The following is a 27562-nucleotide window of genomic DNA, read 5'->3' as shown; positions in this document are numbered from 1 at the left end:
CAAACAGACTAACAATAAATCTGGCGGCTGATTTAAACTTAAATACTGATGACATCATTTGAAAAATGATATTTCTTTGCATACAGTACATTCTTTTCTGTAGTGCAAACTGATAAACATTCTTCATGGTTACTGAATGTTTAGAGAAAGTAAACCTTCATCTCTTCTGACCAAACCTGACAAATATTTTTTTCAGATCTCAAAATATATGAAAACATTATTCATCATTTATTATTGGAGGACCCCCATCATCACTCTGATCAAATGAAGCCTTTTTGCCACGCTTCTGTACATGATCTTCATTAATCTTTTCCAGAGCTTCAATCTATAAATGGAGGCAAAAAAAAAATTAAAAGCTTTTCATCCAATAAATATGCTACAAGCAAATATCAAGAATTGTATATAAATCAATTTTAACAAAGATGTCAAATTATTTGTAATAGTAATAGCAAACTCCATACATGCATTGACCAGAAACAGAAGTAATTCCAGGTCCTCAAACTTTGAGGCAGCAGATCTAACCACTGAAACAATGTGCAGCCTATTATAAACAACTGATGAAGAAATCACAAAAGAACATTAAACTAAACTCAATCAAAATAGTGTACACCATACAAAAATGAACATATACTAAACTGTGGAGAGTAAAAACAAAATCCACAAAATTATCTAAAAATAAAGAAACTATCGTAACATACTACATCAGGAAAAGTAATTATCACTCTGCACACAGATGTAAATTCCAGTGAATAGACAACACTCCAAACCACTACTGAAAGGTTATAGGTTACTACATAAAAAAGGAATATGCTTCAATGTACAAGCTATTATATTTTATTATTAGATTTCTGTCTCAGCATCTGCATTCCTTTTCTTTTCCAGTTTACTAGCAATACCAAATGACTCTGAAATTGATAATGGTCAGTTACACAGGTGTTGCCAAATTAAGTTGCTTACAGAGGCACTGACCGACATGTTTTCATTATCTTATAACATAACATTCTCAAACCTGCTTAATCCCACAAGGCAAAAAAAAAAAATGCGGGAGGAAAGTGGAAGTACCTACTGCTACATAATAACAGAAATATTTAAAATGTAATTACTGGAATTATCAATATAATTAGGAAAGGCAGCAAATATTCCTTTCAAACTCTATATTTACATCACATAGCTGTATAGAAGCTCACAAATTGAGAACATTATTATGTCAGTGCAACAGTCTTACTGAAAGACGGAAAATAAAGAAAGATGACCCAGATTCTGTTAAATGCTGATGTCTGATGTTATAACACCAAGGATATGGCAAAAACCTCCAACATCATGATGGCTATGGTTTTGCCTGCAACATTCTCATCATTGTACATTCTCAATTTCAGCATCAATATAAACTTATAACAAAAGTTACATTAAAGCAGGAGAAAACAGAAAATAAGTTTGTTGCAGTCAGTATTAGCTTAACTAGGTGGTCATTGTATTTCATGTGTTAACCAGCTATTTATTAGGTAGCTGAGTAACAGAAAATATGTGAAAACACAAACTGTTGTATTAGTAAACACAACTTGTTAAATACATTTTTGCGACAAAAAAAAAAAAACAAAAAAAAAACCACACATTTTATGATATAAATCAGATTATTCCAAGTGGAAAAAAAGAACAGTCAATTTAATAATGCCTTCTCCACTGCAGTTTCTTGGTGACCCTAACAAGTTAATAGCCTAAGAATGTTTTAACCTTGTTGGTTTAAGGTGCAAAGTTGTATTTTGACACTATGACATGAATGTAAACAAAAAATTAATTTGAATGAAATTTCAAATATGACCAAAAAAGCAAAACTTTTCAACATTTAATTGAATGGGATAATTCCGTGCTGAATAATATTTTTTTAACATAATTATCTTATTTTGTATTAAATGGCTTTCAAAATAATGTTATTATAAAATTTTAAATGAAACAACTGTTCATCCATTAACACTTTACATATTATTTACGTACACTTGTAAATGTTACTCATAGGAAGTACTTACCGCTGCAACAAATTCAGCTTCATTTGATGCTTGAACATCTAAACCAGACACTGCATTGAACAGATCAAATGCATTCATTGCTTCTGCAACACCAGCCTTCTGGAAAAACTGTCATGGGTGGGGGGAGAAAAATAAATTAATCATACCAAGAGAAATAAAACTATATCAAAAATACCAAAGTTATTTTGTTGCTTTATTCATAATGTAAAGTCTGGAGCATTATATTCATCTCACGTTTCCTTTCTTATTTGTCTGTACAATACATTCAACCCTAAGTAACAAAGATTAGTCCATCCAATTTTCTAACATTCTAAAATGCAGTTTTCCTCTTCCAAAAGAATTATTACAACATCTTTAAAATAACATGGGATAGATTCCAACGATGCAACAGAGAAATATAATAATTGATTTTATCAACGATTACATTTTACTTTTTTGATTATACACCATAGTCCTAACTTACAAGCAGATCAAAGTACACCATGCAGTCAAGCAACATTATAATCTATAAAGACTGGCATGAGGGGAAAACAGAAGTGTTTCATAAAAATATTAGCAGATGGTATTTCTGGTACATAAGATGTTTGAAAATGTCAAAACTGTGTTGTATTTGTCAGCTTTACACAACAATCAGTTCACCAAACACAGATTGTAAGAATATCAGCTCTTCCATTTTAATAATTAGATTAAATTTTGCCCATCATTTCTATATATACGGTATTAAATTTAAACCTTTACTGTCATATTTTTATTTTTTTATGTGTATATGCTGTTTTGCAAGCATATTACTTTTATCTATGTCTATACATTAAGCACGGCACACACACACACACACACACATACACACACACAAAAAAATAGTTCATACCGTGGAGACATTTCTGCAGTCCCTGAAGAGAAATTCAAGCCCATGAGGATGTGTTGGCTCCACTGATTGACTTACATCTATGAACCAAACCTATAAAAAATAAATTTCTGCAATTAAGATTGAGCTGTCAAAATTGGCTACAATAAAATAATTGATAAAATTCCCAAATAAAACTAAGAAAAGCTTGCCTTTCCATCATGCCAAAGCATGTTGTATTCACTTAGATCAGCATGAACAAGGTTACACTCGTTATATAACTGCTTCATCATCTGTAATAAAACATCCACAAAATTATTTCTGATAATTCTTTAAATCAAAAGGATAAAAGGCTAAACTTACAATGGTATTTGAGCCCAACATATTTTCTTACTGCTTCAAAGATAAAAGGCAGTCAGTAATGTATGACGAACTATGTAAAAGTCGTGCTGTTCAGGGTAATCCAATTTACACGCTTACATTTAACACCTGGTAATAGGCCCCTTTCATATCTTCACTGTTCATTTTTATTTCTTTGAGTTTTGGGGCTGGCACTTGGTTTTCTCCAATGAAGGACATGACAAGGATATGCTTCTTAAGGATAATTACTTCAGGGCATGGAATTCCAGCACTTTGCATTCTAAAAAGAAAGTTTCTTGTATCAGTAAATTCTGAATATTAATAATGTATATGAACTACAATCCAGCAATCATTTGTAATTAGGGGTGTACAGTGTAAAACAAAAATACCTTACAAATATGTTCTTAATAATGCATTCAGTAGTTCAGTGCCTGACGAAGGTCACAGAATGTGTGTGTGTGTGTATTATTTATATATATATATAATTATTTATTTGGCAATTTCCATACTCCTTGAATATGTTCGTTTTGCAGATGGCAAGATTACCAACCATGGACTCTCTTTCCCGTATGATGTGTAAAGAATATGTACAGAACCAAAATGAGACACTGTTTCATATATATCTTCTTATTTCAAATCTGTATAGTTTGTGTACACAGTAAAAACACTGATTTTCACTGTACTGTCCTCATACATTCATAAGGTATTACAAATTAAAATAAGGTTTATTTTTGTATTGCATAAAGCCAAATGCACAAAAGCAGCATTTGCTTTGGTGAATTAATTGTTGGGGTTAAAACATTTTCTGGCCTCTTTGTCTTTTTCAGACTGATGTTTCTTCAGCCTCTACACATTTTCCTACTCATCCTAATCAGATGCAGCCTGCTACCTCAAACACAGGAGTAATGTGTCTTACCTGGACAGGTTATGCATTTCTTTTTCAGCCCACATACGAATGATTTTCCTTGGGTTTAGCTTGCTGAATCGGTCTTTAAATCGGTAATCATCTTTGATGTACTTGTCTCGGGTTTTAAATTCATTCAGAGTTGTCTTGAACACTTTAAGAGCACATTCTTCTGGCACAATTTTATCATCAATGCTTGAAGAAAGAAACAGATTTAAATAAGTCCCTAAAAAAACTAAGTATCATGACAATGTCTTAACTGCATTTTGTTGTTATTGTCTCTTTAAAACCAAATTAACTCTTCCTGTTCTTTTTCCAGGGTAACAGTTTTTTGGTTTTACAATTGTTTTGCACTGTTTCAATTCCACCTTTTTTATAGGAAGAAAGTAAATTCTTGCTGTTCACTCAACATTCCCAAGTACTTTGCATGAGGTATAAAGCAGTGTGAAGAATTCCAAATGAGCTAAGAACCATTATAAAATATCCACTTTAGTATGGTATACAAGAGGAAGTCTGTAAGACATCAGAAAATTGAAGTCCTCATTTGCACAATTGAACAAGTTAGGCATTATGAAAGGAGGATATGCTGGAAAAAAATCAATATGCCTGGCACCAAAAAAGAACATATTAAGTATGTGTGTGGAGTCCAGTATTTCAAACTTGTCGATGATCAATAAAAATACGTTCTGTTTTACAGTTGGTCACATTAACAACCTGAGACTCTCTTTCACATATGATCTTTGTAATTATTCATTTTAGCCAGATACATTAGTAAATAAAGCGGACACATGGAAAAAAAAAAAAAAAAAAAAAAAATTTCAGAAGTTGTTCAAAAGCCTGGAGCGTACAAATACAATGCTCTTTTAATAAATATTATGTTTTTCAATATGCATAAATTAATACATCAATTCTTATATTTACACGGTGTCCTAACACCAAAGTCACCGTTTCGGCTTTATCAAGCTTGGGTGTTAGCTAATAATTAACAGAAATACCTAGCAAATAAGCACAGAAAAAGTCTCCATCTCTCTCACCCTAATGGTGGCTGTCACAAGTGAGGGTACACATTGCTAATGCAAGTTACACTCAACAAACCATCAAAAACATTCAACAGTGTAAAAGCAACATGTTCCCTTAAAACACATAATGTATAGGGAATGTGTGACCAGTATAAAAATAATTTTTCCAGCTTTGAATTTTAGTCACTTTTGTAAGGACTCATAGAGAGTCATAAATATTTCTAAGAGATAATCCATACATAAAGTACAACACAACACATTGTTTCTATGGTTGTAAATTGTATTCAAGAAAAATTAAACTTTATTTCAGACTATATTTTACCTTCCTCCTTTGGCATGAAATACAACAGACTCTTTTCCTGTGCTGATACAGCCGTTAACTGCTTCCAATATCCCAGAATTCACCATCTTATACATTAGTAAGCGAGTTTTTGAATCAACTGCTTGCTCCTGTTAATTAAGACAAGTTTATTATTTAAGAAGCAGTTACAAAAGCCAATGAATGTGTACAGCAGAACAAACAATGAAACTTGGATATAATCTAATTGTTTTAAAAGTACACAAGATTACATTTTCAAATCACTAGAAATGTAAATTAATTCCTAGATAAATGTTCATTTCTACTTGAACATTACTAGTAAAAGTGTAAATTGATTTTAATTTTTAAATAAATTAATTTGTATTATTAGTTAATATGTCAGCAAGGGCAGGTATTATTGTTTTACATGCCATATTAAATTATAAAGTTTTCATTTATAATTTTACATTTAGAAAATGCTTGTGTGACAGTAAACATGCAAGAATAAATTCATTTGAATAACAGCCAATAAATACTATTTTACTAAACTGTTGAACTATAATCAGAACCCATACATTGCTTGCCATGATTTGATGTTCTGTATGTTTTTTTAAGTTATGTTAAATATTTATTCTATTCTTTTGTATTTATTCTATATATTATTAATTTCTTTTTGCATTTTTGGTAAACAATTGGCTATTTGGAGGAGAAATGGGCTAAAGACATTACTTCTGGGATAAATGAAGATTAAAATAAATAATATCTCAGTTAAATCCACAGTCTTAAGTTGGCAAAGCTGTGTATATTAGTCATAATTCAGAATAAAATTTCTGGAAAAAATATTTTCAGGATCAAGGTGGGGCAAAACAGGGCAGCCACAGTTGTTTGGTCGCTGCCTATGTGTCTAGTGGTTTTGTAACAAAATGAGTGTTGCTTACACTTGAGATCAGCTTCTGACTATTGGGATCGGACTTCATTCAGCTTCAACCTAACAAGGACGCTTGCATATGGAATTACTACTGGTGAACTTTCCAAATGCAAACCTGAACTCTTGGCCAAATAATGCACACCTGAAACAGAGGAGGGGGAGAAGCATGTGGCTCTTATGCGTTGCAGGAGCTACACATTTCAAACACCTCTTCCCAGTCTGTTTTTATCTAACTTCAGATCACTGAGAAACAAAACTGACAAACTTCATCTTCTCCTCACAACAAGTAGAAACAACTTTCTTTCTTTAGTATATTGCATTGTGGAAATGTGGCTTATCCCACAAGTTCCCAACTCTGCATTTGAACTGACTTACAGAGTAAACAAAAAGACAGATCTTTGCAACAAGTCAAAAGGCGGTGGTTTCTGTATTAACTAGGGGGCTCCGCCCCCTGCTCGCTTCGCTCGCCAACCCCTGGTGTTGGGAAATGACAAAGAGTGTGATGTATGAATGAGATATAGAATAGTGTGAAGGTGTAGATGATGCAAATAGAAAGCAAACAATAAAGTGTGTGGCACAGTGTAAAGGTTTATTGGAAAATTTCTTTGTACACGCCGTTTAAGTGTAAAAGGTAATTCCAGGTCAGAACTTGTAAGGTCAATGAAGATGGTTATTGTCGTGATCAGAGTCAACTTTGTCAGAGCTTAGAAAGAGTTGTGTCTCTCCAGGAAGTAATGCAATGACTTGGGTATTTATGTTTTCCACATTAATATTTTTTGGACATAATATAGTGCGTTGTGTTAAAAGGGGCATTTGGTCTAATGAGATTGCTGTTCCAAATATCTCTGTAACTAAGTCGTTGCAGATAAAGGCTTGAGGAATTGTAATAATATCTGGGTGAAGTCTATCTGTATTGGTGAGTGTACCATCTCCCAGTTGTAATAACCAATTGTTATGATCTGGATCTGGACATTGCATGTTTTGTACTAACTGTATCTTTTGAAAGCAATGCCAATTCTCTGCGTATTTTAAGGTGCACTGAACAATAGCTGAGCGCATGGCATGTGGAACAATAGCTAAGCACTGTCTAAAATCTCCTCCTAATAAAAGTACCTTTCCTCCAAAGGGAATATTATTATTCATCAATGTTTGTAGAAGTTTATGAATGGTGTTGAGTAAGTGAGTGGATGCCATTGTACATTCATCAATAATTAACAGTTTTGCAAGATGGATGTCATGTGCAGTGCCACTGTTAATGTTCATAGTGGATACCGATTTGTAGGATCTAATGCAGTTCATAAAGTTTTCACTTTCAGGTACATCGTTAGTTAGAAGCTTCTGTAGATATTCAGGATATGAATGTAAAGGAGGCAGTCTAATTTGAACCTTTTGACAACAACGTGTAAATTCATTACTTGTATTGCCAGTTGTTTCTTCAGGGAAGTTAAGTGAATGACAATGATTGCAAATGACATTCATTAATCCCAATGAATTTTCCTGAATAGTGCACTCATTATTGAACGCGTTGTCAGCTAACTGGCGCAAGCGTTTAGCAGGTGTCTGTCATTGATGTCCGTGACGTGTATGTTTTGCTTGTGCCGTTTGAGAGGCGCGTCGTTGTATGTCCATTATTTGGGACGTGTTGTTTTGGAGGTGTAATCGATTTGCCTGTGCTGTGTGAGAAGCCCGTTGTAGTTTACGGCGTGCATTGTTTGTATTGAGCCTTGCCCGTTTTTGTATGTCGGTCAGTTGAGCTTTCTCTTTTTGGAGCCTTGCGTGCTTGTTTTCCGGCATTCCAGATGCGCGGTGTAGACGTCTGTGTTTATTTATTTTGTCCCTTCACTGCTGTTTCTGTATGTCTGAGACGGGAGGTGTTTCGTTTTGAACCCGTGCCTGTTTTGATGCAGCACTGTGAGACGTGCGCTGCATGCGTCTACGTTCAGTGTGTCTGTCCACTTGGGTTCGTTTCTGTAACTGTGTTAGTTGAGCTTTGCGTTTTTGGAGCCGAGACATTTTTTCTTCCAGAGTTTCAGAAGCGTGTTGTAGCCGACGTGTATTGTTTTTTTTTTATGCGGGTTCGTGTGTTTGGTCCTGTTACCTGAGCCGTATCGTTTTGTACCCGTGATCGTGAATTCATGAATTGTTTGTTCTTCAGCGTTAGAAATATGGATAAGTAATAAGGAGGATCGCACTCACTGTTAATATGGAGCCTTTTCTGCGGTTGAACGGTTAACCCCTTAACCGCCCTCTGCCGGATATATAACCGGCACTGTTGTTTTATTGCTAACGCCATACTGCCGGAATTATCCGGCACATTTGCCTGTGGTTATATGAATGCCTGGCAAGTAGTATAACTGACGGTTTGGCGTGGGTATTATTACTACGTTGTATTTCGACAAGTCTGTGGTTGTTTTGGCCGGTCATGTGACGTGATTCGGAAGTGACAGCTGTGAATATGGCGAAACGTAAACTGACTTCAAGTGAGGCTTTGCAGGCGATTTTGGACAGTTCTGATCATGATTGTAGCAGTTCTGAAGAAGATTTTAGCGACAATGATGAGCAGCAACGTGCGCTGCATGATACTGTGAATGAAGATGCATCGGATGACGGCGATGAGTGGGTGTATCCCCAGCATCTCAACTGGACTGCTGCCTGAGGTGAAATACCTTTTCTGCATCCGTTTGAGGCAACATGTGGCTTTATTGTTGATGTAAACAATTACACTGCTGAGCAGTTTTATGAGCTGTTTGTGTCACCTGATTTGATCAGACATTTTGTTCATCAGACAAATCTGTATGCAGCACAGTTTGAGAAAAATCCCAATTTACCTCCACATTCCCGTGTTCGTGCTTGGTTTGACACTGATGAAAACAAAATGAAAAAATTCATTGGGATTTTGATGTTGATGGGAATAATCAGAAAACCAGATATTGAGATGTACTGGTCTATGTATGCAACACCTATTTTTGCAGCTGTCATGACACGTAACCGATTCTCTTTGCTGCTGAAATTCTTTCATTTGAATGACAACAGAAATGAGCCAGATAAGAAAGATCCAAACCGCGACCACTTGTTCAAGCTACGTCCTTTGATTGATCATTTATTTGAAGCATTTCAGTTGCCCTACATGCCAGGACCGTCAGTTGCAGTTGATGAAAGTTTATTGTTGTGGAAGGGCCGCTTACAGTATCTACCCTTGAAAAGGGCACGGTTTGGTATCAAGATGTTTTGCTTAGCTGAGAATTCAGGTTACATTTATAGATTTCGTGTATACACTGGCAAAGAGGATCCTATGAGTAGTATTTCAGCAGTGTTGCCAGATGAATGCAAGGACTTTGGACTTTCAGAAAAACGCTGTCGTGTCTGTTCAAAGAAGGGTCAGCGTAGAGACGTCAAGACCTTCTGCTCAAAGTGTCCCAGCAATCCAGGACTTTGTGCAGTTCCCTGCTTTGGCCTGTGGCACAGCAAACTCAAATACTGGGAATGAAACTATGATTGACTGAACTACTTTTGACTTTTGAATTACGTTTGACTGTTCCGTTTTGTAGTAGACAATAAATCCAGAAGCCTGAGAAAAGGTACATTTTGTGTTTTATTATGTGTATGCCCATTTCTAGAACTTGCACAACATTTAGTGGTCAATACTGCTTGAATAAATGTAAAAAATGTAAAAAAAAATGTAAAAAAACGAAAATTGTTCAGATTTCGCCTGGCGTGGGGAATATTTAGGGAGTTGGCGGTTAAAGGGTTAATAGTGCCTCATTGTAATGAGATCCACCTATGCTGCATAGTGTGAATTGTGTTTGGTCCCGTTATCCGAGCCGTATCGTTTTGTACCCGTGATCGTGAATTCATGACTTGTTTGTTCTTGAGCGTGATAAATATGGATAAGTAATAAGGAGGATTGCACTCACTGTTAATATGGAGCCTTTTCTGCGGTTGAACGGTTAATAGTGCCTTATTGTAATGAGATCCACCTATGCTGCATAGTGTGAACGTGTTGAGATGACGTATGTTTAATACGGATGGTTGATTTAGAAATGGGGCTTTGTGTGTCATTTGTTATTTATGTTACTGTGGTCGAGGGTCTGAATCGTCGTTTTTGTGTACGTTTCGTGTGCTATGGCCGTAGTCTGTCCCGTTTCGTGTCCAAGGGGCTTTGTGTGGTGCTCGCGGCTTCTTTTTTTTTGTGTGCTAGGGGCTTGTTGAATCCTCCTCTTTGTATGTCCCGTTTCGTGTGCAACGGCGTCTGACTCCTTTTTTCTGTGGTCTGACTCCTTTTTTCTGTGTGCGACACCTCATTTCTTATTTTACGTTGCATTCCATCCGGTTCCCGTTGCTTGCGGGGGGGTGGGGGGGGGGAGTTTGGGGGAGTTGGGGAGATTTGTGGGGCGCCTCTTTTGCGTCCACAGCCCATTGCCGGATGTCCCTGCGTCCATCCGGTTTACCATTCTCGGTTAGTAATGTGGATAAAAGTTGGTGCAATGACATTTCCATATTGTCAAATCACTGTTCTTACAAGCCTGGAATTATCCACAATTAACTGAAAGTCATTCAATTCACCCAAAGAATTTTCTTCAATAACTCTCATCAGAGTTCACATCCCACCTGAGGTGAATGCAATGAAGCAAAACAGTGGTTAGCAGATTACTTTACAAGAATGACGAACAATCACCTGAACTCTCCAATTATAGTAATGAGAGAGTTTAACCACTCAAACTTTACCATTGATCTTCCCAGATACAAACAGCTAGTTAAATGCCCTAACAGAGATGGGAAGACTTTGAATCATGGTTACTGTACTATGCAGGATGTATACTGGGCTTTACCTTGTGTTTTGCTGGGTAATTCTGACCATGATGTTTTACAGTTGCTACACACTTATAAGGAAATGTTGAAACCAGCTAAACCAGTAATAAAATCTATACATTCATGTATTTCTAAACAGCTGAAACATTACGAGAATGTCTGGATTGAACTGATTGGGATGTTTATAAAAATGCTTGTGAAAATATTCATGAGCTGACGGACACTGTTACATTTTACATTAGCTTGTGTGAAGAGGTTTGCATTCTCAGCAAAAAACTATAGTGATTTATAACTATGGAAAGCTGTGGTTCACCAAGCAACTACACCAAGCTAAAGAAACAGCCTAGCATAACAATGCAATAAGATATACTACATTGAAACATAAAAGTAAACTGGAGCTTCAGTTTTCAGCAAACAATAGTTCCTCTGTATGAAAAGTACATAAAACGATATCTCCCAGTGCTCATTCAGATTCATCCCTCCTTGAGAAACCTAATTAAGTTTTAGACCAGATATGAACAACAAAGGACAAGTGTCAATAATCCCTTTGCTCCTCCATCCTGAAGTGATTCTGATGCCAGTCACTTCATTGCAATAGCCTCACTGCTTTTTTTCATTTTTTATCAAGGAAAACAATGTCTGGAAGTTTTTTGCAAGACAAAACTGAAAAAATTCTGCCTGTCTGTATTCAGTTTCACCCACAACAATCAAACTACTGTGAAAGCTAGCTTGATCCTCTCTTCACCGACATCTTTAACTAGACTTCTGTACAGTGCACTACTCCAGATTGTTTTAAATTTTGTTATTGTTCCAGTTCCCAAAATAAAAAAAATAGGCTGCCTCAATGATTACAGGCCTATTGCAGTCACATCAGTTCTAATGAATGTATTTGCATGGCTTTCACTAACTCATCTCAAGTTTGTTACTCCGCCTCACCTTGACTCACTTCAGCCTGCACATACAATAAATAGATTTGTGGATGATGCCACAAACATGGGCCTTCAGCATCTGAACTGAAAATAAATTTATACCAGAATACCATTTATAGACTTAACATTTAACACCGCTATCCCTGTACATAATAATGGATTGACAATTTTTTGACAAACAGAAAACTATATGTTCAGACTGGCTTCTACCTCTCAGACTGTCTCTATATAAGCACAGGTGCCCCTGAAGTATATGTACTTCCCTCCTACTCTATTCCTTGTACAATCATGAATGCATGTCCTCTGACCCTTCAGTAAAAATCATTTAAGTTCACTGATGACACCACCATTATTGGACTAATTATAAATATATAGAAAGGAGGTTACTCTTTTTTGTCTTGGTGTGCTACAAATAACCTGGTGCTCAATACCACCAAGACAGTGGAAATGGTAATTGGCTTCCACAAACATCAGTTACAATCATTCCCACTAGAAAGTAATGATTCTACAGTCAATATAGTTGAATCCTTCAAACTTTTGAGCACAAATATCACATATACTCTCTGCTGGAGCATTAACATCACTTCAATCGCAAAGCAGTTCAACAGTGAATGAACTTTTTACACATACTAAAGAAATTAAATATTACCCAGCCATTAAAGTATAAATCTACAAAGTCATAATTGAAAGTGTGATCACATTCTATAAATAAGTAACTAATAAATTAAACATTTAAAAAAAAATTACAGTGTGTTGTAAGGCCTGCTGAGAACAGCTCGTTGTGTTCTCTCATCTGTTGCTGAACCATATGTACCTAGTACCTTAAACAGTGTCAAAATTATCACAATTCACTCATCTTATCCAGCTCATTACTTGTTCCAAAACCTCCGCTCTGGTAAAAGCTTTAGGTCAATTAAAACTAAAACTAACAGACCTAAACAATTCCCCAGAGCCATAGGTGTCACAACCAGTAATATCCAGTCTTCCCGACTTATTCATGCGTTTTTTTATTTATTGTATAAAAGCGTATGTGTGTGTGTCTATGTACAGTATATGTACTTGGTGCATATGCATGCACACTATACACACATGCACATGCTTTCATTTGCACATGATCTTCATAATTCCACTATTCTGCAGCTGTTTAACTTATGTAATTTATGTTATCTGTATGTGATGTTATATGCAACTCCAAAGCTACAGAGTTAAGTTCCAGTACACTAAATGCTGACAAATAAAAGTGATTCTGTTTTTACTGGTTGTTTTTGATGGTATAGACTTCAAAACAAATTAAACTTTTTAGGCACTTCTGTGAGAGCGGAGAGGAGTTAAGCATAATAATAACTTTAAAATTCTATTTGAAATCTAAGTTATCCTTCCTGGGATGTTTCCTCTCTTGTGTCAAATGCTGCCAGGACAGCCACCCTGTTCTCTATAATTGGATATGGCAGGTTTCAGAAAGTAACGTTATTTTGATAGATTAACATGCAAATGTCTTTTATACTGCCACAAACTATTACATACAATGCAATAAAGGACGATGCCCAACTCAGAGATAGTAAAGGCTTATTGGTGAATGTTTCTGCCAACCCATGAGATTCATCAGAATAAGCACCTTTAAATCACTATACAGTACATTTATAAAAGCCTTAATGAACTTAAACATACGCTTTATGTTTTTTAAAATAAACAACTAATTACTAATGCCCCTATAACCTATGATTACTGAATAAAACATGTAACTACAGAATTAACCTTCATGTAAAATTATGCCTGATCCCTCCTGATACTACCACCACAAAGATAAAATTATTCAGCTGTTCCACATTAAAAAAATGTGTTGCTTGTCATTTTAAGTTTATCTTATATGGTTTTATGATACTTTCCTGAGGTAAATAATTACAGTAATTATTAATTATTACAGTCATAAATTTTAAGATTTTCAATAATACATACTGCAGTTGAATGCTCCTTTTTTTCGTGGATTTTGGCGCTGCGACGTTGCTCAGAATAGGAATGTTGTTTCAAAGAATTAAAAACTTGATTGGAGAGTTTTAGATCCATTCCAATTCCATCTCCGACTAGAAATTCAGAAGCAAACTGCAAAATGATACAAAAATGGAAAAAAAATAAATGATACACTGATAATAAATTTTATTATGAATTGCTCTCTGAATGAAAACCACTACAATTGACTTCATAATTACATTTCTTGAATTCACTGAAAACTAGCTACTATTAGAGAAATCCTACAATTAATAATTAAAATAATATTATGGAAATTAAATTTGACTCGATCATTAAACATGTTTTGAATGAGAAGATCAGAAGATCATTTAATTTAGTTTTGAGAAAAGTACTTTAAATGTGCCTTGTGTTACAGGGTTGCTGACACTCTAGTGTGAGCCACAGTCCAGAAAAAAACATTTTAAAGAGAGAAAAAGCTGGAGAGCGAGAGAGACAGAGAATTATGAAGTGACCAAGAAAACTAAAGAGAGAACAGTCAAATTATCAGAAAAACTATCAGATGACATATTTTCTACTCCTTGAATTTACAGAAGAAAAATATTGACCACTTTAAGTGACCTGAGAAGTGAGTCCAATTATGTGCTGGCAGCATATGTTATGCAGGACCAAATAAATAAAATGTGTAAAGGTGACTTCTGTTAAGGAGCAAACTATAACCTTCACCTCTGCTCAGTCCTCAGAATTTGAGATGTTGTTTGTGTGGCACATGATGTGAATGTATTGAAATACATATATTTTTAACTAAATGGCTTATTAAAAAAAATCTGCCAAAAGAACACACACTAACACACTTAAAACAACACCTAATCCCTAGCACTCTCCTAATGTGCTTCCTAGAAAACATCCAATTACATACTAACTTACTCATAAATAAATAACCAGCACTTCAGTCAGAAGAAAAACTGCTTTTTGTACAAAATGTAGCTTTTACTTTAACGGGTTTTATTGGAATCTGGACATGACAAATACAGAAGTTTGGGACTCCTTTGGCTAACACCAGTAGCTTAAAAAATGACTTACATTCTCCATACGTGCAGTATTTCTTCTGCCACATATTTCTTCGTCATGCTTTGTGGTGATATTTTTGCCTTTTCCAGTAAAACCCTTTTTGGGCGTGGTTTTTGGTTTATCTATGCAAGAGAATACATTAAACATATAGCTTAAGAATTATCATGAACAACTGCAATAATCATAAAATAACAATAATTAAAAAGAGACCAGTTTTGCTGTTCCCAGAATAAGTACATGTATTTGGATCAGACTATATACTGTATGGTATTTACTAGGGCAGTCTGACTGAACTTGTCTGTTTAAATATAATTTGAACTCATTTTAAAAATGTCTTATTTAAAGGCAAATGCTTACATTTGTTTGTAAAATAACAGTTGTTTACCTTACCTGCAGAAATCTGAAGTATTTTATAGATCTCTTTTTGCACTTTACTTCCACAATCAGCCTTATTGTAGTTTTAAATGGTAAGCTTGTTATCTTTATTAGTAATAATTACAGCCAGAACCCTTTACAGGATACTTTATTTCCATGTCCCATTGAAGAAGAAAGGCTTCCCTAGTGGCCTAAAAATATTACTTTGCATCTGATTCTGTCTCATTTACTCTTAAACCTGAAATCCCTGACTGTTTAATGCTAAAACCATCTCATTAAAGCAAACGGAAAATACATGTAATAATGATTTTCCTTTTATACTCAGATATGCATTTTTTCCCAAAAAATTTATCAAAAAATTAGAGCGGTCAAAACAAGGCACCCAACAAAGCAATGAAATATAGTAAACAGAAATAAAATGGGAGATATTTACTGGAAGGTGAAAGTGGTAAAGGAGTTAATAATAATAGGAGAGAAGTGTGGGTGCATTGCATTTTAAAAGAAAGTTGCTAGCTTGGATTATAAATTCTTCATTATTAAAACCTTCACAAAATACAGACATAATCAAAGATGTAAACTGTAGGGATCCACCCCACTAACAAATCTATATTAGGTTTCAAAATTTGCAGCAAGCCCACACCTAGTTTAGAATTTCTGCACAATATTTCATGAGTGAGAAACTCTTTTGATTCAAAGCCAGATTTTAGTTTAGTTTTAGTACCTAATATTCACTGTCTAAGACAAAAACACTTTATGTAACAAATCAGCACTGGCATATTACCAGGTCCATATGGATCATGACGTGTGTCCTGCCAGTCTACTTCATCATCTGAGCTGTCACTGTCATCATATGGGTGCGCCATTCGATAGTTTTCAAATGAAATTGAGACTAAATAAATAGATAAATAAAATTAAAAAGTCACATTCATGAATATATGTCAAAAATTAGAAAGGAAGGATGGCAAAACATACCTTTGCTGTCTCCATTATATTTTTTCTCTTCAAGCCGTAGTTGCGAGTCAAACTCTCGATCAAACTCCATCTGCAGCATCTGGGCCAGCAGCAGGTCACTGGAGGTGTCAATATTGTCTCCAGTGATGAGAGGTTCATTATTCCTGTTTTTAACAATTTTTTTAACAATTAGTTAGATGTATTGATCCATTTATTTAAACAACAAATAATTTTAATCAAGGTGAAAAAAAATTCTAAGAAACATTGAGATGGTAGCAACAAAACCAATGAAGTCCACACGCAATCTATATATATAATTCACAAAGTCGACGCCAGAAGGGGAAGACACCCATGAAAGCACGCACACCAAAACAAGACCATGGCGTCATTTATGTTCATCTGTTGTACGCTACACATGGACCTCTGAGCCACCTTGAGTTGGGGGCAGCAAGTCTTTGATAGGCTGCAACAAAATGATGAAAGTACGGGCGCATTTTTTCACACAAGCTGCGTGTGTGTGTGTGTGGGTGTTAGTTAATTTGTTACTCGAAGGATTTTAAGATTTAATATGCACAGGCGGTAACACTGCAAATGCAGCCCAAACGAACCAAGAATCTTCCAAAGTCTCCTTACTGTAAAGCAGCAACACTACCACTGCGCTACAAGACAGAGAATGCAGTTAAAGAATGCACCAGGCTCAATTTTACTTTCACTTCTGTTTGGACAACTGTGTCGTTCAGAAAGTGTTCACCCATCAATACATAATTATGCGACATATGATACGCCGCGAGTTGGCAAGAGCCACGAGTGTTCAGCGGTGTTTCCCAAACTCCGTCCTGCTGAACCCCTGTGGCTGCAGTGTTTCGTTCCAACCAGATTCCTAATCATTAATGCCGGTGAAACTCATCTGGGATAAGTCGGTTTTTCAAACGCAGTCGTGTAGCAGATTAGCTGGATGTAATAATCCGAGATGAATGCGCACCTCCGCGCTGAGTGAAAACACAATGTATATTGCTGCAACAAAATGATGATAGAACGGGCGCATTTTTTTCACACAAGCTGAGTGGGTGGGTGTTAGTTAGTTACTCAAAGGAATTCAAGATTTAATATGCACGAGCGGTAACACTGCAAAAACAGCCCAAACCAGGAAAGACAGCTGGCAAAAAGTCACCAACAAACTAAACGCGTGTGCATTGTACTTACTGAAAGCAGCGTTACGGATTTTGCAAATGTTCATTTTTTTCCCTCTGCTTAAAAAACATTGAAAAAGCGGCGTGCGGGTTGGTTTGCAGCGTGTAAAACAGTTTGTTTGTCGTGAATAATTTGCTATCCACACAGGGAGGAACCAGGAAGCGAACCCACAATCTTCCACTGTCTCCTTACTGCAAAGCAGCCGTACTACTACAGCGCCACAAGGCAGTTAAAGAAGTTATATTTATATTTTTTACACATCACACACTAGAAGCTGCTGACGAACCCTTCTCTTCGTTGTCAGTCTGTAGCTGCGAAAAAATAAAAGCAATACGAGTTTTAACAGACGTCATTCAAGTGTATCATAAGTTTCTGTAATGTTAATAAAAATGGCCAGGAGGTGTCACTAGAGAAGTGAGTGTTAAATGCTTCGAAGCTTCGATACGATTTCCGACACAATTGCTTCAAACGTGTTGATGCTTCGCGAGGCTTCAACCCGCCCATCACTACTCACAGGTTACTGAACGAGAAATCAGCAGACTAGCATGACGGATGGGGCGTAATGGACGTCCTTCCCCTCTCCTCCAGATTTTTCAAATGTTAATTTTTTCCCTGTGCTTAAAAATCATTAAAATCCCAGCCTGATTATGCGGCGTATGGTACGCCGCGGGTTGGCTAGTTACACAATAAACAGCATTGACTGTTAACCTTTAAAAGACTGAAAAATTTTAAAGCATGATGCACACTCTGTTGCTCTAGTCCAGAATAAAATTTCCAAATTAAATGTTCAAGATTATCAAAAACATGCTCAAAAAAACTCCCTATAACTATCTACAGCCTGCCTTTGTCAGGTTTTCCCTTATGTATCGGGTAGTGAAATTTGTCTCTGTTTTTCTGGCCTCCACGCCACCCTTCCACCTGGCCTCCAAATGCCAAGTTCCTTTTCCTACTGGAAAACTGCACTTATTGCTGGACTATCTTCAAAACTATTGTTAATGCCAAGGATTGCCTATAAATTTTGTGAACCGGACTGTTATCTGACATCCCTGATATGATTACGTACCCAAACCCTGATTTGTATTGAAATAGCCAGACATCCAAGGGAGTTCATGGGTGCATGACCCACTTGTGAGTAGCAGGGCAGTAGCAGATCCCTGTAGGTCTTAACTACTGCCCTCTCATGAACAGAAGCCGCACTTAAACAATTAATTTTCAAGGCACCTTTTACAATCATAGTCTTTACTGACTGTAATTAGCCATTTTGAGACATTTATACATCTACAGTGGTGTGAAAAACTATTTGCCCCCTTCCTGATTTCTTATTCTTTGGCATGTTTGTCACACAAAATGTTTCTGATCATCAAACACATTTAACCATTAGTCAAATATAACACAAGTAAACACAAAATGCAGTTTGTAAATGGTGGTTTTTATTATTTAGGGAGAAAAAAAAATCCAAACCTACATGGCCCTGTGTGAAAAAGTAATTGCCCCCTGAACCTAATAACTGGTTGGGCCACCCTTAGCAGCAATAACTGCAATCAAGCGTTTGCGATAACTTGCAATGAGTCTGTTACAGCGCTCTGGAGGAATTTTGGCCCACTCATCTTTGCAAAATTGTTGTAATTCAGCTTTATTTGAGGGTTTTCTAGCATGAACCGCCTTTTTAAGGTCATGCCATAGCATCTCAATTGGATTCAGGTCAGGACTTTGACTAGGCCACTCCAAAGTCTTCATTTTGTTTTTCTTCAGCCATTCAGAGGTGGATTTGCTGGTGTGTTTTGGGTCATTGTCCTGCTGCAGCACCCAAGATCGCTTCAGCTCAAGTTGACGAACAGATGGCCGGACATTCTCCTTCAGGATTTTTTGGTAGACAGTAGAATTCATGGTTCCATCTATCACAGCAAGCCTTCCAGGTCCTGAAGCAGCAAAACAACCCCAGACCATCACACTACCACCACCATATTTTACTGTTGGTATGATGTTCTTTTTCTGAAATGCTGTGTTCCTTTTATGCCAGATGTAACGGGACATTTGCCTTCCAAAAAGTTCAACTTTTGACTCATCAGTCCACAAGGTATTTTCCCAAAAGTCTTGGCAATCATTGAGATGTTTCTTAGCAAAATTGAGACGAGCCCTAATGTTCTTTTTGCTTAACAGTGGTTTGCGTCTTGGAAATCTGCCATGCAGGCCATTTTTGCCCAGTCTCTTTCTTATGGTGGAGTCGTGAACACTGACCTTAATTGAGGCAAGTGAGGCCTGCAGTTCTTTAGACATTGTCCTGGGGTCTTTTGTGACCTCTCGGATGAGTCGTCTCTGCGCTCTTGGGGTAATTTTGGTCGGCTGGCCACTCCTGGGAAGGTTCACCACTGTTCCATGTTTTTGCCATTTGTGGATAATGGCTCTCACTGTGGTTCGCTGGAGTCCCAAAGCTTTAGAAATGGCTTTATAACCTTTACCAGACTGACAGATCTCAATTACTTCTGTTCTCATTTGTTCCTGAATTTCTTTGGATCTTGGCATGATGTCTAGCTTTTGAGGTGCTTTTGGTCTATTTCTCTGTGTCAGGCATCTCCTATTTAAGTGATTTCTTGATTGAAACAGGTGTGGCAGTAATCAGGCCTGGGGGTGGCTACGGAAATTGAACTCAGGTGTGATACACCACAGTTAGGTTATTTTTTAACAAGGGGGCAATTACTTTTTCACACAGGGCCATGTAGGTTTGGATTTTTTTTCTCCCTAAATAATAAAAACCATCATTTAAAAACTGCATTTTGTGTTTACTTGTGTTATATTTGACTAATGGTTAAATGTGTTTGATGATCAGAAACTTTTTGTGTGACAAACATGCAAAAGAATAAGAAATCAGGAAGGGGGCAAATAGTTTTTCACACCACTGTAAATTGTAGTCTTCTCTATCTCCACATGGCTCTAAGCAAATCTATCCCCTATTTACTTCCATCCTTATGCTATTTAGCATTGTTTGTCCAAGTCTGTGTGCTAAATACTACAGGTACAGTGTCAACAACCCTTAGTAGATATGAAATATGGCAGTCATATGGAAAGACAATCTCTCTTTTTTGTAATTAAAAATTTAGTAAGATGGGACTAACCAGATAAACTGTGTTATTTATTAAACAGATTGAAGATGACTGTGTGCTAAACATGTACTACTCTGTGGGTGCTGAACGCATGCTGAGGGGATGCGGTCTGATCAGCTGCTGTCTTTGTGCTGGTGCTGCATTGCTGCATGTACAGCAGCTGTCCTTTTGTCTCACTGTCTTGTCTCGTGGGACGTCAAATTGTCTTCCTAGAAGATCACTGTGGCGGGCGACTGGGGGCTGTGCCCAGCCCGGAAACACCTAGAAGGACCGAGAGAAGGACTATGCCTCCCTCAAACCACGAGAGGGCAGCCGCGCTGGTTTGTTTGGGGGCCACTGGAATTGAGCATCGAAGCTCAACCCTATAGGGGCCTGTGGCCACTGCCAGGGGGCGCCTGGACGAGTAAGGAGCCCTGGACGTCAGCACTTCCGCCACACCTGGAGGAGCTGGCGGAAGAAATACCAGGGACACCTGGAGTGCTTCCGGGTGCTCATGTGGCATTTCCGCCACACCAGGAAGTGCTGCAGGAAGTCCATCAGGAGGCAACTGGAGAACATCTGGGTGGGAATAAAAGGGGCCACCTCCCTCCAGTCATTAGCCGGAGTCGGGAGGAAGAGGACAAAGCTTGGGAAGGAAGACGGAGGTGGCAAAGAACCATTGGAAGGCCCGGGAAAGAAGGGTGATTGGTGCAGGGGCACTGTGTGTTGTGCGGGACTTTGGATTTGTAAATAAAAGTGTGTGTTGGACTCACTGGTGTCTGCCTGTCTGTGTCCAGGCTGGACTTCCACATCACGTATCGTCTGCTTCCAAGCCAAGATTTTTTTTTTTTTTTTTAAATAATAGAGAGATGTACTCATGACCCAGCAGCATGATACAGTGACATTTGATCAAATGGATTGTTCTCACGTGAAACTTCCAGAGAAGCAGGTACAGCTAACAATACTCACTGGTACGCTAAAAAAAATTGCCAATATTTTGGGAAGTTGGAAATTTAAAGAGCACTGCAAAGAAAACTAACATGGGGAGAATGTACAGCAGACAGCATCCAGGTATGGTAATTGAAACCCTGGCGCTCGACGCTTGAACTATAAAGCTGCACACTGTGATGCTTTAAATTTATCCTATAGGCAGCACTTACAAATCAAGCATATCATTGAGTCATTCGGAAAACATGTCATTCTCAATAAGAGTAAAAACTGGGATCAAAATCTGACTCAAGGTATTTATATTCCATATTACTAGCACTCTGTAGTTTTTCCAGAACTTCTTCAACCTTATCTTTTCTTTTACTGAAAAAGAAGAAGAAGATGAAGACATTTCCGTACTATGCATGTTCAGGTCTTATTGTGTATCAACCCAACCATCCCCATCCACTATCACAGGAGCTTGTGTATGCAAAGATAAACAGTTGCACACCCAATTTATTGCTTTTTGCACACAGCTATGATATACAGCATGTGTGAACAATCATATTCAAAGATACATAAGTGGAATTCTCTGAACCTCAGCTGTCCAGTGGTAATGAGCCTTTCACTGTATGTAGCCCTGGCAAACACGTGAGCAAATTGCATATCTTACTAATGAAAGAGAGCAGACAACATGGAAACTTATTTGAAAGAAGACTCCCATGGGTATGTAAAATACTATTATTGCTTTAGATTGGCTTGTGGACTTATTGCAACACACACGAACAATTCTAAAATATGACAGTGTCCCATCCCAAATGTGGCTATGTATTATCATTCAACCATTAATATATAATTAATCAACAAACTGACACATTCAAATGATGTTTGCTAAAACTTTAGAGATTAAGAAATTGTGGTCAGGACACTTCAGTAAAAAGTAATTAAGGTTATAAACACTGTACACTGTGATTTTTGTCATCTCTAAGCTCGACTACTGCAACTCTCTGATGTCTGGACTTTCACTAAAGGCAACACGACCACTTCAATTGATCCAGAATGCAGCTGCAAGACTCATTTTTAATGTTCCCAAATTCTCACACACTACACCTCTGCTGCGGAACCTGCACTGGCTCCCTGTGGCTGCCCGCATCAGGTTCAAAACCCTAACACTTGCCTTTAAGGCCAAAACTGGAACTGCACCACCTTACATATCAGCACTGGTTAAGCAGCGTGTCACTTCTCGCTCTCTCAGAACATCAAGCACTGCTCGTCTCGAACCACCCTTACTTAAAAGAAGAGGACGACATGCAGCAAGACTCTTTGCATTGTTGGCTCCTCAGTGGTGGAACGAACTTCCTCTTGCTGTACGAACAGCGGAGACCCTCACCGTCTTCAAACGTCGTCTGAAGACACACTTCTTTAAACAGCACTTGGGGGACTAAAGTCCCCATACTTTTTTTCTACCCTTTTCTCAAAAAAAAAAAAAAAAAAAAAAAAAATTTGTACTAACTCCTAGTACTAACAACTTACTATTTTCTTCTAGCATGGTTTTGTGTACAACTTGGTCAGTGGTAACGTGTTTAATGACAGTAGATTTAATCCTAGCCTTAAAGACTGAAGAACAGTCGTAGACTACTAAGCACTGTTGTAAGTCGCTCTGGATAAGAGCGTCTGCTAAATGATGTAAATGTAAATGTGACGGATGGATGTGATGGGTTGGCATCCCTGCAGGGATGGGTTCAAGGTGTTTACCTGGTTAGGAGGCTAAAGTAGTGAGTAGGCAGGAAGAAAGAAATGCAGGATGCTCCCTGCCTCAGCCATTAGACTGACAGGAGTTGCCAATATGGAAGTGGGTAGGCTGGTGTCCTGGATGGGTTGGAGTTAGGCTTCTTACCTGGCTCCCCCAACACGCTACATAGCAGCATCTCTGGGCCACGGTACCCATAGGCATACCTGCAGGGCATGCTAAGAACTGTAGTTCTTTTGGAGTAGCCTTGCTGGGATCATTGGGTGCCGTCATGGGGTGCTGTAGGGATTAGCAGTTACTTTGTGGGGCTTCCGCCTGAGCTGGATATGCTTCCTATGTACAACATCCTAGCTTGGGAAGTACTCCCTGATCTGGTATAAAAACAGCCACTCTGCTTTACACAGCAAGCTGGAGTCTGGAGTAGCTGGGATAAACACTGCTGCCTCAGATGTCCAGGAACATGGGTTTGAAGCCTGGCCCAGTTAATGCCTCTTTAGAATTTGCTTATTATCCCTGTGCACACATGGGTTCTCTCAAGGTTCCTTCCATATTTAAAAAAGTATCTGTATTAGGTTCAATTGACTCACATTGGGTTAGTTGCCAATTTGGGGAGGTGTACAAGTGACACCTGCAGTACAACTGCTTTATTCCGGGTTGGATCCTGTACTTTCAACATTCAATCAAACTCTGCAGGACACTGCATATTCAGAAACTGAACAGATAAATGTTCAACATACAATCAGACTCTGCAGGACACTGCATATTCAGAAACTGAACAGATACATGGATTATTGGTTGGATCTTGAGGTTTTATACAATTTTGTGTAAAATTCAACTAATCTTCAGAATCTGTTTTTACTGTGAACTGGAAATTTATTCACAACACATCAGCAGTTTACTCTTTAACGTTTACTTACACTGCAGTGCTTGGAAAGGCTGACAACTCATCTTCAAGCTGCAGATGCTTAGCCAGCTGTTCACTCATAACTTCTGTCAATGAGCATGGGACTGTTTCTTTTTGAGGTGCTCCCCATGGGTTCTAAGGGGTTAGAAAAATAATAATAAGAATATATTATGAAAATGTACTGCATATACTTTATTCAGTAATCTTCTATAGACATTTTCTTACATCAGTGTACTTTTATTACTAGAATACTAATGTAATTTCATATTTCAGCAAATAAATATGTACACAATGAAACAGTAATTAAATTGCTATTTTAGAGCATTGCAAATTTGACAAACAAGCGGAGACAATTCAGTCCATCAAGCTCGTTTGTTTAGCTAACAGCTAAGCTGCCCCAATATCTCATCCAGATACTCTTCCTACACGGTACAACGAGATAACTTGGACGTCACTCACCGACTTCTGACAGCAGTATGATAACAGCAACAGTAGTCGAAGAACAGCACACTCTAAATTAGGCACAACAGTTGCAGGTTAATACAATTGCTGAATAACCTTGTGATCTGTGGATTTAAACTGACGCTAATGGTTTTCGTATTGTTCTCCATAATATAAGAAAGAGGATGAGCGCCTATGCAGGATGGCGGACGTCTATAAACACAGTTTTTCGTTCTAAGGCACAGTATGTTAAATATGTTCTGAAGATGTCGACATCCAGAAGGCTGTACATATTCTGTGGTCGGCCTCGGCGTACTCCGTAGTGCAGTGCTTTGTGGTCCTGAGCTGAGTTATATCTTATGAAGTCGGTTTAATGATTTCACAAGTGATATCTGATCTCTGTTCAAACTTGAGGAAGTAAAAAGACTAGCTAGCCTACTTAAAGTCGTTCTGCCCATTTCAGATTGTCAGTCATGGTAATTCCAAAAACTTGAACGCTGCGGATGTAGTTGCACAATCTCTATACTGTACCATTCAATTACTTGCTCCATCCGTGTTGCGCACCTGCTAAATCCAGCTTTGTAAGCGTCACATACAAATTAAGACTATCTTGGTATACTGGGTATTTAGCAGAATCCAATACTGGACGGGGTGCCTCACTCCCTAGCACTTCAGGGTTTCTAAATAACGTTAAACACTCGCGTCTTACAGATAAAGAAAGAAACCCTTGTACTGAGATAACAGCGAGATTGTCCCATTTAAACTAAACTGATATGAACTGAACCACACTGAACCCATTACTTGATTCAATTAACTTTTTTTTAAATCTACTGAAAAAGTAACTTATATAACAATGGATTATGGAATCTCTACTTAAAAAACATTAACTAAAAGAAGTTGAAAACATTCCTAGAGTTGCTAAAGCCTCACTGACGCGAAGGTTGCCATGTGACGTCAACATTGAGCCTCACCCCGTCTTTGAACACGAAAATAAAAACAAAATTAAACCATACCTTGGGCTTCCAAATGGCTTTGTTTTCGTTTTCTTTGGCAGCGACTTCTACTTGATCCATATTTATATTCAAACAAGTGCGTATCTGTTCAATAAATAAATAAATAGTTGTACTGTTTAAATCTTGACTCTTTCGACAAGTCCCGACTTGTTCCAGTGACAAACCAGACTTGGGAAGTTCCCGCAAACAGTAGAGAAACAACAAGAAAAAAAATAACAAATATGTACACAAATCAAATAGCAAACTGCTATTATATATATACAAAATACCACGACACGTGGTAATAAAATTAGAGACAAAAATAAGAACTGCCACAAAATATGGCAAAATAAAGTGCAGCAAGCAACAACCACCAATACGATGAGATAAATGGCTGCTGCTATCTGAAGCTATCACCAGTTAGTCAAGAAAAGAAGCACTTCCGGTTATGAAAGCAAGCAACGTGTCAAAATAAGAGTCTTATAACGCCTGCAATACTCGTTTGCTGTACCATAGTCAGCGATCAGTATACAAATATTAAGGTTGTAACCTTTTTTTACAGAAAACAAAAATGGACGGCAGGAATTGGACACTTTACAAGACTCAGACAAGTAAGGCTATTATTGATATTTCAGCACTAAATTTGTTAATTCATCACACTAATTTTATATAGAAAAAATAAAAAATCTCAAAAACTACATTATATTTTAATAATGAATGAATTGATATCATCTACAATCATATTTAGCAGAAACAGGTGTTCTAAGCAATATAAAACACCAATGTCCAAATACTGACCAATAGTTGTTCTTTATTTATGTGTCAGCGGTTGAGAATAATTCTCACGCTAAGGAGTGTGGCATTATCATACCAGATTGTAATGAGACAAGGTACTGTATCAGTAGTTTAAGATTTACATCACTGGATTAGCTACACTGACCTGACATAGACCTGAGCCTATATAGACACTTTAACAATCTGAATATCTCAAAAGCTAAGAATAATAGCAACATAGCACTATGTTGGACTGTACTCTACATATATTTCTTAATAGGTACAGGGGGTCAGTTATTTAAGATCATTTAAAATCTCTGTCAGAAAAAAAAAAAAATGGTACAGCATCAGAAGAGTCATGTACACTCAGCGATGGGTTGTACTGGAATACAAGTACCAACATTATGTATTCAGACTACAATGTAAGCATTCAGGATTCAGCTCACAGAATGTTTCTAAAAATGTATTCCAGGATGCAGCTACTCTATAATATTTAATACTAATATTTAATACTTAATTCTTTTAAAAAACATCTCCTAAAAAATACAGTCGTCCCTCCGTATCCATGGATTCAATCAAACACGGATTGAAAATGTTAAAAAAATCCAAAAGTTTCAAAAGGCAAAACTTGATTTCAGCTCTACACTGAATCCATGTGAATGAAATAATGTGTAGGCATATGCCGCACTGTAGTCTCCTAAAATTTCACAACTCCTCAGTCTCCAGCATTTGTTGTTTGAGCATTGTTCACTTTTGATACTTGATACTTGTGTTGTGTGTGTGGCTGATTAATTTAATGTTCAAGCAATGAGAAACTGGGTTCTAAATGTTTTGTATTAGAAAGCCTAGCATTTGTTTCCTTTCTCTCTCTCTCTCTCTCTCTCTCTCTCTCTCTCATGATGGAGGCAGCAGCACTGAAGATGGAAAAAAGAGACTGATGGATACCCTGGAGTTCATGTCACGTGGATAGCATACTGACACTATTACAGAAATATAGGGACTTCAGTCAAAACTACTTTTTCTTTG

The 27562-nt window shown here is 37.3% G+C and overlaps 1 protein-coding gene across 1 annotated transcript; it reads right to left on the bottom strand.

Annotated features, from left to right (window-relative positions):
- Positions 1-26156, bottom strand: riok3 (RIO kinase 3 (yeast)). The gene is made up of 13 exons (XM_051928920.1): positions 25784-26156; positions 24343-24464; positions 16499-16641; positions 16308-16415; positions 15164-15273; positions 14072-14215; positions 5474-5601; positions 4145-4327; positions 3349-3508; positions 3081-3161; positions 2893-2982; positions 2025-2132; positions 1-325 (listed from the first exon to the last, which is right to left on the bottom strand). Exons 1-13 carry the CDS (start codon positions 25841-25843, stop codon positions 218-220), a joined length of 1545 nt encoding a protein of 514 aa, XP_051784880.1. The 5' UTR covers positions 25844-26156; the 3' UTR covers positions 1-217.
- Between the last annotated feature and the right edge of the window lie 1406 nt (positions 26157-27562).

Source organism: Erpetoichthys calabaricus, chromosome 6, assembly GCF_900747795.2.
Source record: "Erpetoichthys calabaricus chromosome 6, fErpCal1.3, whole genome shotgun sequence".
NCBI lineage: Eukaryota > Metazoa > Chordata > Cladistia > Polypteriformes > Polypteridae > Erpetoichthys > Erpetoichthys calabaricus.
Note: the sequence above shows the minus strand (reverse complement) of the source record. Positions and strands in the feature narration are given on the sequence as shown.

Excerpts from the sequence above, each read along its gene's own strand:
- riok3 (XM_051928920.1), bottom strand. The coding sequence starts at position 25,843 with ATGGATCAAGTAGAAGTCGCTGCCAAAGAAAACGAAAACAAAGCCATT. Across the intron at positions 16,642-24,342 it reads GCCTTTCCAAGCACTGCAGT|GAATAATGAACCTCTCATCA; the intron begins GTAAGTAAACGT and ends TGTTAAAAACAG. Across the intron at positions 5,602-14,071 it reads AAAAGGAGCATTCAACTGCA|GAGCAAGCAGTTGATTCAAA; the intron begins GTATGTATTATT and ends CTTAATTAACAG.